The sequence below is a fragment of the Myotis davidii genome, unplaced genomic scaffold, assembly GCF_000327345.1.
Source record: "Myotis davidii unplaced genomic scaffold, ASM32734v1 scaffold324, whole genome shotgun sequence".
In the NCBI taxonomy this organism is placed as follows: Eukaryota; Metazoa; Chordata; class Mammalia; order Chiroptera; family Vespertilionidae; genus Myotis; species Myotis davidii.
The window spans coordinates 339,502-348,883 of record NW_006295053.1 but is presented as its reverse complement, the minus strand read 5'-3'; the positions used below and the strand labels follow the sequence as shown (position 1 = coordinate 348,883).

Below are 9,382 nucleotides of genomic sequence, written 5' to 3'. Positions count from 1 at the left end.
TCCTTCAATTCCTCTTCCAGCTGGGACCAGATACAAGCACTGTTATTTACTTCAAACCTCTGGTGTGAAGCCCGAAGGAAATGATTTCCCCCCAAAATGACTCCTCCTTCCCCAGAGCTTCACTAGACTGACGCCGGGGAGCCGGACCCACTTGGGGAAACGTCAGAGTCGCTGAAATCAAAGGCCAGGGGTAGTCTGTTCACAATACACAGCCCAGCGTTGCCACTGGTTTTGGTGCCGGAAGTGAGAGGATGGCGTGCAGTGAGGGCAGCACCATCCGGGTCAGGCCTGGGCCCTGCCTCCTGCGAGCCGTGAAAAGTGGGCAAGTTACTTAAGTTCTCAGTGCCCCGTTTCCTCATTGTAAAAATGGAAAGCACTTTGAAATAACACCTGGCTCTTCATTCAGTAAATACTATTATCATTATTAAAATGGAGAAGATACTTAAGCCCACAGAACTTGCTAAAGATAGAGCTTGCTCAGTGTTATCGGCTGAACTGTGCCCCCTCCCCACCCCATCCATATGCTGAAGTCTAACCTCCGGTATTGAGGAATGTGGTTTTATCTAACGTGTGAAGACAGGGAGGGACAACCACCTACAAGTCTCGGAAGAAACCAGCCTGCCTAGGCCTTGACCTGACTCCCAGCCCCCAGACTTGTGAGAAAATACATGTCTTTGTTCAGGCCGCCCAGTCGGTGGTATTCTGTTAACGGCTGTGCTAGAATCTAACACACCTTGACATACAGCTGCTCATACCAGTACGGTCAGTGTTCTTTATCTTTGCCTAACCCTTCATCTATAAAAAAAAAGATTTCCCAAGTGGCAGCCCTGACCAACTTTAAAATCGTTTTTCATGAGAATTTTCAGCTGAAAATATTCAAGAACACCCTAATTGGGAGCAATATATTTATTTTTATAATATTCATTGCAAAATGACTTTTTAAATTAAATTCAAAATATCGTGGCGTGTGGGGATGGTTTCTGTTTTGGACGCGTGCAGTTAACTGGCCAAGGAGACTGTGAGGTTTGCACCCCCACTCCCTCTCAGCAGTGAGGAACGGAGGGGGTCTAAGGCAGGGGAGCTGGGCGGGAGCACATCCACTTGGTGCAGGAAAACCAGTGCCTCCTTTGTCATCTAAAAAGCAAGACAGGCTCTATATTAGCGCAACCCGTCACTGGCTCCCTCCCCTTGGTTCAGATGTCAAAAGATTACGTCACCTACAGGAAATGAGCTGTGTGGAGGGACAAGGGAAAGGTCTACACTCAGAGCTTGGTGGGCACCCCTACTTGTCCACTCTCTTTCGGCCTATTGAGACAATGCAGCTTAGATATGCAAGGTTAAGGATTATAGACAATCTGGTTTTCACTGAACTGACCCTCACAAAATGGACAAAAAAAAATATAGTATGTTAGGCTTCTTATTTTTTGGGTTGTTTCTTTTTAAATTCTATCCATGTATACCAGAACAGTAATATAAGCATATAATTTAGAAATATAAATTAGATGTGTACACTCAAAATTAGGGCAGGCCATCAGAAAAGCAGAACCAATCCTGACCATTTGCTAAGCTTGTGAAGAAATCCCATTCCCTCCCAGCCTGCTGGGTCGGTGATGGCCTAGAAACAGTACCTACAAGGGATGGGAGTTAGTCTCTCATTTTTTCTTCAACACTCGCATGTCAACAAGGGCTACTTATTTGGCTCTTTACTGACAGTTTTTCTTCCTCCTTCTTGCTTTCAAGCAGAAGTCAGGGGTCACTGAGGACGGGGAGACCTGTCCTTAAACAGCTGTACACACAGTTCTCCCCACTTCTGAGTCCTAGTCTCCGACCTGTAAATGTGACGTTGAACTCAGGACTCCCTGAAGGCCAGCATGCACCTGAGAGCGAGGCTGCTTGAATTTTGTGTCCGCTACGCTTCCTCCTAGTCCCAGCCCCGAGCCCTGAAATGCTCTGAGGGAGCCTGCCTGTGCTCTACCGATCAGAAGAAACGGAATTCAGCATACAGATGTGCACTAAACCCAGGCAATTTTCTAAGAAAACAGCCAGTGTTGGAAGAGAAAATATTACTTGCCTGGCCCAGTATCTATCCTTCCCTCCCTCCTCAGTAACAGAGCCCGAATTCCTCTGTGGCAGCAAGACGGCCGCCCTCACAGAGATGAGGCATATGAGCAGAGATGCCGGGACGAGAGCCTGGGAGAGCCCTTCGAGGGGCTGTCGGGACAGTGCCTTCTGTGTCCCTTCCCCCACATGGCACCCGAAGGGCTGTGGTGGGAGCTCGAGAGCCAACCGGAACCTGAGGATAAGGGCCATGAGCCGGAGAAGCCTGGGACCCACTGACTGTGGAACTGCCACACCTGCCCTGCGCTGCCCCCTCTGGACTTCCTTTACGCCAGAAACTTCTACCTTAACGAAGCCATTTGTTCAGGGTTTTTCTCTTATATGTTCCTGTACAAAAGCCTCACAAATACAGATGGGTCAGTAGTAAGCTAGAGACTTAGTGATGAAGACACTGGTATTAGAAACTCAGTAAAGAGAAAAGGAGACTGGCTCTATAAAGGACAAGCTTTCTTTCCTTTTTTTTTAATCCTCACCCAAGGATATTGTTCCATTTTTAGAGAGAGGGGAAGGCAGGGGGAGAGGCAGAGAGAAACCATCCACAGATGTCTCTCTCACATAACTGGTTGCCTTCCCGACGCTCCCCAACCAGGGCCAGGGATTGAGCTGCAACGGATTGAGAGGTAAGTGCCCTTGACCAGAACTGAACTCAGGACCCTTCAGTCCACAGGCCGACACTCTATGCACTGAGCCAAACCGGCCAGGGCAAGAACATGCTTTCTTCATACTTCATTGTCCTCTAAGGAAAACAGAGCAAAGTGAGGGCAGTACCTCAAACTCTAGGAAAAGCCTCCAGCTCTCCTCCCACTTCTGCACGCCGTCGAAGAGCTCTTTGTGGACCTCATAGTAGTTTCTTAACCGCACCACCTCGGCGTCATGGGCCTGGAGCAGACTTTCCGTGTAGTCCTCTGCAAGACAGAAGCCCGGGAGTTTTAAAAATTCCTCTAGTGTTTAGCCATCTTACTTTAAATCTAACCCATTTCCTAAACTGGAAATAGATTCTTCTTCACTACAGTAAAAACGTTACATGAATAAATATTCATTGTGGATAATAAAAATCTGGTTTTTCACCATCAGCCTGGAGGGCCTAGGGAGTAAGGCCCTAAAGTGTGGACTAAAATGACTAAGACTCGCAACGCTCTGTGTCATCTCTCACCTTCTCTTAGCTTTCTTTCATATCCTTTGTTTCCAACCTGCTCAGTAGAGGGCTGGGTCATGAAAATGTCCCCAGTGTGGAATTTAGTAGACAACTTCATCTTTATACTCAGTTCGGGTCAGACTAGAATTCTGTTGGGCTCTGGGGTCAGACTGTGGCCTTAACTGTGAGCTCTGCCCTCTCCCCGCTGTGCCCCCGGTTCAAGTTGCTCAACATTTATGCACCTGTGTCCTCATCTCTTGACATGAGATTGAGATATTACTGTTAAGAGTTTGACACTGCACCTGGCATAGAGTAAGCAAGCGCTGATAAACTTGAGCTTCACAACTACAGGCTACAGTGATAAGCTGCTTCAGAAATCAAGACATCCCTTATTTCCCAGGCGCATCTGCAAATGCTCACCGATACAGGAATGGCAACTTATGGTGAAAGGCTTGAAAAGGTAGTTACAGCTGGTGAACATCTGCACTTCTTCACAAGTGCAGGCCACATAAAGACCACCGCTCCCGTACTAACCATCATAGTAAGCAGCAAAAGCCTGTCTCTGCTCCTGGCTGTAGAAACACTGGTCCCAGTACTTAGCCAGCTCCACTCGTATCGCCTCAATCACTCTCTTCATGTTTTGCATTTTCAGTTCCTCCAAGCGATCCACTTCTAATTGCAGCTGAAACACAGACATCTGGTAAAGGTGCTTGTTATACTTTTACACTCACAGCGCCTTGCAAAATTTTTCCATTTTTATTTATTTATTTTTGTTAATCCCCACCCAAGGACATATATATTTTTAATATATTTTTATTGATTTCAGAGAGAGAGGGAGAGAAAGACAGAAACATCAATGATGAGAATCACTAACTGGCTGCCTCCTGCATGCCCCCTACTGGGGATCAGAAACACATCAATTGGTTGCCTCCTGCACAAGCGCCGATGAGGGCCCAGGCAGGTGAAGAGCCTGCAACCAAGGTATGTGCCCTTGACCAGAATCGAACTGGGACCCTTTGATCCACAGGCCAACACTCTATCTACTGAGCCAAACCGGCGAGGGCAAAAATTTTCCCTTTTTAAATAAAACTACAGCACAAAATCACAGAGGTAGGTTGACACTCTAACAATACTGTCAAAGGAGCCAGAAACCTAAGAAAGGTACAGGAAAGATAAGAGATGAGTGGGTTACTGCCACGTTTTTCTGATGCTTGCTTTAAAATACACTTGCTTGTCCTGGCCGGTGTGTTTAGTGGTTAGAGTTGGCCGGTGCACTGAAGGGTCTCAGGTCAAGGGCAGGTACCTCAGTTGCTGGTTTGAACCCCAGTCTGTCAGGGCACATGTGGAAGGCAACTAATTCATGTGTCTCTCTCACATCGTTGTTTCTGGAGAGTGAAAGGGAGAAGGAAAGACAAGAGAAACACATGAACTGGTTGCCTCCTGCACGATCCCCGATGAGGGCCCGCGTCTGTCAGGGCACATGTGGAAGGCAACTAATTCATGTGTCTCTCTCACATCGTTGTTTCTCTTCCTCCCTTCTACTCTCTCTAAAAATCAATGGCAAAAATATCCTCGGGTGAGGATTAACAACAACAAAAAACTTGTTCAAGGCAGAAGTTGGTAAAGACATGGGATCAGACATAAAATGCCAGTAGAGACTACTGACCCAGCACCCTATGGGTTTCCTACCGCTTTCTTAACTTTGGCCTTCGACCCAGTCATAACCATGGCCACAGCTTCTCGCTCTTCTTCTGGGATTTGCAGCCTGTCCCAGAGCTCCCGGATCTGAGCACGCAGCCCCTCGCACACGGCTTCGTTTTGTGACTTCCGCATTTCCAGCTGCGGCAAGGAAAGACAGTGGTCACGGCAAAGGCAGCAGCAGAGGCTAGCCCTCTGGCTTCCCACAGTGTCTGGACCCGATACAGAATAGGCCCCATTACAGGATTGTGAAGAGGTGTGTTTTCATGACTTCTGAACACAAACTATAAGTCTGTCATTTACAGCAGGATCTCAGACCCTAAGAATTAGGATTCAAATTTTGAAATAAAAAAATTATTTTTCAGGTGGAGGAGGGCAATGGGGGGAAAAAAGAGGAATATCTATAATAATCTCAATAATAAAGGTTTAAAAATTTTTTTTCAATTAAACACTAATTCAATGACTTATTTCATCCATAATTTCAATTTCATGTTCTTAGAGCTACATATAAATTGAGTTTTTTGTTTAAAAAAATCATGGTTGTATATCATATACTATCTTTATCCTCCCTCCCTCATTCTCTTAACCTACATTGGGTCCTTATATAACACTGCCGGGGGGGGAAAACTGTCACTTTTTTCAAATTGCTGGATACTACGGAGATGAGATCCCAGGCCATGTTCCGAATAGACATTACCTGCTGTAGCAACTTCTGTAGTGCGGCAATATTTTCCAAAGATAAACAAAAGGCCTCTTCATCTTCACACACCACATCTCGCTCGAAGCTCGTGTCTGGGGTGTGATCTAATTCTTCCATGCACAGTATGATCTGTCTTTTTATGCTGACAAACTCCTCACGCCGAGAGGCCTGTAAAATCAAATGATTAGAAGATACCCACGGAAAGTCAAGCTGACCTTTAGGAAGCATGGTGCACGGAGTATACCTTTGTTTCCCGCAAAGTTGCCAAATGTTTTCTGAACTGGTTCAGCTCTTCCAGGCTGGGAACAGAGTCGCTGTCGATGTCATAGTGCGGCACGCAAAGGACTTCACACAGCTCTTGATCCTGTTCCGTAAGGAGTTTCAGTTCACGTTTCCTCTCCTTTTTCTGTTTGCGCATCAGCTCCACCTGAGTGCGCAAGTCCTTTTCCAGCTGCAAGATGGTCGGCTCTCCTTCCTCCTGAAGAGAGGATATACCGTTGTTACAGGGTTCCAAGTGGATTTCCCACGAGACTTACCATCAGGGGAGCAATGCGCAGCGTCTTGTCCGGGCCAACCCCTTCAGCCTGTCTCCAAGGCCCCCCCTCCTCTGACTTCCCAAAACAGCTCCCACGAGACTCTCCTATCTCTTCTACCCTAAGCCCTTCCTTGTTTCGCTGTCCTCAGCTTTAATAAACAAACTCTCAAAAAAATACATTAGCTGCTTCACCTCTCAACAGGGCAACTCTTTACGTCAGTAAAATGACTGCTGGATCTGGTTGGCTAGGCAGCACATTTCCCCCACTTCCCGTGTCCAGGACCACCCTGACACAGACATCCTCCACTCAGCCCCGAGGCAAAGCTCCTGCCTCAATCTCAGACCCAAACAGGAGCCCAGACCGTGTACCTGAAATGGCTCAACACGCAACTCGCTGCACAAGACAGCCAACTCTTTTTGACAGTTGCCTATGCTTTTAATGAGCCTTTCCTTCAGGCTTTCCTCTTCAGCAATCATCATATCCAGGAGGTCCTACCGGAGAGAAAACAGCCCCATAAAAGTTTGGAACTAAGGGGGGAAAACACCCCAAATAACAAATAACACCAATAATTTCAAAATTTTAATACCCAGGTCCTCCTGCAAAGACACAGCACTAAACTCACCTTGATATGCTTGTGCACAACCTGAGTCCTTTGTAGCCGCTGGTCCTCGGGAATCCCAATCAGTTCCCATATTTCCCGAAGGTGCGTCAGGGCTTTCTGGAGACATAATATGGACTCCTCTGCAATCACCTCACTGGAAAGCAAAAGAGAAATCAGCTGCATGAGCCACTGCCTCCGACACAGTAAGAGAAGTATTTACAGCCCTGGCTGGTAGCTCAGTGGTTAGAGCACTGCACCGCAGACCAAAGAGCCTCGGGTTCGATTCCCCGTCAAGGTATATACCTCGGCTGAAGGCTCGATCCCTGGCCCTGGTCAGGGTGTGAAAGGAAGGCAACCAATCAATGTTTATCTTTCACATCAATGTCTGTCTCTCTCGGAAAAAAAAAAAGCACACACAAAAAAAACTGTGCTGCACTAGACATTGAGGTGTGGAGCAAGCATGTCAAACTCACAGCCCGTGTGCCTCACTTATTTGGCCCATGCTAGCCTTTGAGTTTGACATGCCTAGTGTAGAGGACCTACCTAATACATAGTCACAAACCCAACAGAAAGCCAAAATGAGGAGACAAAGAAACAACCCCCAAATGAAAGAAAAAGAGAATTCTCCAGAAAAAGAGATAAATGAAGCAGAAGTAAGAAATTTATCTGAAACAAAGTTCAGAATAATGATGGTAAAAATGCTTAACAGCATGAGAAAAGATATAGCAACTATGAAAACAGAAATAAAGAATTACATAACACAAATAAAGGACACATTGGAAGGAATACACAGCAGATTAGGGGAAGCTGAATATTGAATCAGTAAATTAGAAGAAATTAGAAGACAGAGTTGAAAATATCATTCAATTAGAGAACCAAAAAGAAAAAAAAACAATCACACACGACCCCCACACAGATACTGACTCCTTCCTGAATACCTTGCTGATCCCCCCTGCAGCTGAAACTTCCTCAACTGAATTCCTCAGCTCATGTGCCTGCCCCTCACCCAACCGCAGTATAAAAAAAGCGCCCCCTCCCTGTTGGCGTGAATCCACGTGCCCTGTCCTTGGGGTACCTGGGTCTCCCGTGGACGCAGAAATAAACCTTTTCCTTTCCTTTCTTTTCTGATTCACTGGACTCTCTATTTCTTGCGCCACCTAACCTAACAACTTTGAAAAAAGAACATTCTGAGATAAAGAATGACGTTACACAAATAAAGAACACATTGGGATGAATATTCAGCAGATTAGGGGAAGCTGAGGATCGAATTAGTGAATTAGAAGAGTTGAAATATCACTCAATCAGAGAGCCAAAAAGAAAAGAAAAAACAATTAAAAAACGACAGCTTAAGGGAGCTATGGGACAATGTGAAACGTAACAATATTAGAAGAGCAGGTGTGCCAGAAGAGGCAGAAAGGGAAAAAGGCATAGGGAAGGTGTTTGAAGAAATAATGGCAGAAAACGCCCCTAAAGGAAAAAGTCACATAAGTGTAGGAGAACCCCAAACAAGGAGAATTCAAACAGGCCCATGTCCAGACACATCATAATTAAAATGCCAAAAATTAAAGACAAAGAGAGAATCTTAAAGGCAGCAAGAGAAAAGAAAACTGTTAACTACAAAGGACTTCCCATAAGGCTGACACCTGATTTCTCATGAGAAACTCTACAGGCCAGAAGGGAATGGCATGAAGTACTCAACGTAATGGAAAGCAAGGATCTGAGACCAAGATTACTATATCCCGATGCTGTCGACAAGAGACCCACTTCAGAGCAAAAGACACACACAGGATGAGAGTGAAGAGATAGGAAAACTTTTTCCATGCAAATGGAAAAGAAAAAAAGCTGGAGTGGCAATACTCATATCTGACAAAATAGACTTTAAAATGAAGACCATCACAGGAGACAACAAAGGTCACTACGTAATACTGAAGGGACCGATCTAACAAGAGGATAGAACCTTGGTAAACATATATGCACCCACTACAGGAGCACCTAAATATAAAAAAAACTTGTAGAGGACTTTAACGGAGAGATCCACAACAATGCAGTCAAGGGGACTTTAACACCCCTCTGACCTCACTGGATAGATCTTCCAAACAAAAACTTAACAGACTCTAAAGGACACACTGATCAGATGGGCTTAACTGACATTTATAGAACATTTCACCCCAACGCAGAATATACATTCTTCCTTAGTGCACATGGATCATTCACAAAGACTACATGTTAGGACACGAAACAAGTCTCTACAAGTTCAAGAAGATTGAAATCATATCAAGCATCTTTTCAGATCACAGTGGCATAAAACTGGAAATCAACTACAATAAAAACAATCCAAAAAAATCTAACACAAGGAGACTAAATAGCACGCTATTAAACAATGACTGGGTTACCAGAGAGATCAAAGAAGAAATAAAAAACATCATGGCAAAAAACGACAATGAAAACACAACAATACAAAACCTATGGGACACAGCAAAAGCAGTCTTGAAAGGGAAGTTCATAGCTCTACAAGCCTACTGCAAGAAACAAGAAAAATGAGCAATAAATGACCTAACTCTACAACTCGAAGAGTTAGAAAGAGAGCAACAACA

General features: G+C 45.1%; 1 protein-coding gene across 1 annotated transcript in view; it reads right to left on the bottom strand.

Moving 5' to 3' along the window:
- PRC1 (protein regulator of cytokinesis 1) overlaps window positions 1–7,290 on the bottom strand; it is a 19,140-nt gene extending 11,850 nt beyond the window's left edge. Inside the window, exons 1-9 of the mRNA XM_006769599.2 lie at window positions 7,262–7,290; window positions 6,810–6,942; window positions 6,556–6,678; window positions 5,896–6,129; window positions 5,649–5,819; window positions 4,943–5,092; window positions 3,788–3,935; window positions 2,887–3,023; window positions 2,248–2,293 (exon numbers count right to left, since the gene is read on the bottom strand). Of these exons, the coding sequence (XP_006769662.1) occupies window positions 2,248–2,293; window positions 2,887–3,023; window positions 3,788–3,935; window positions 4,943–5,092; window positions 5,649–5,819; window positions 5,896–6,129; window positions 6,556–6,678; window positions 6,810–6,942; window positions 7,262–7,290 (1,171 nt within the window). The remainder of the gene's footprint in view (window positions 1–2,247; window positions 2,294–2,886; window positions 3,024–3,787; window positions 3,936–4,942; window positions 5,093–5,648; window positions 5,820–5,895; window positions 6,130–6,555; window positions 6,679–6,809; window positions 6,943–7,261) is intronic.
- Window positions 7,291–9,382: the final 2,092 nt, after the last annotated feature.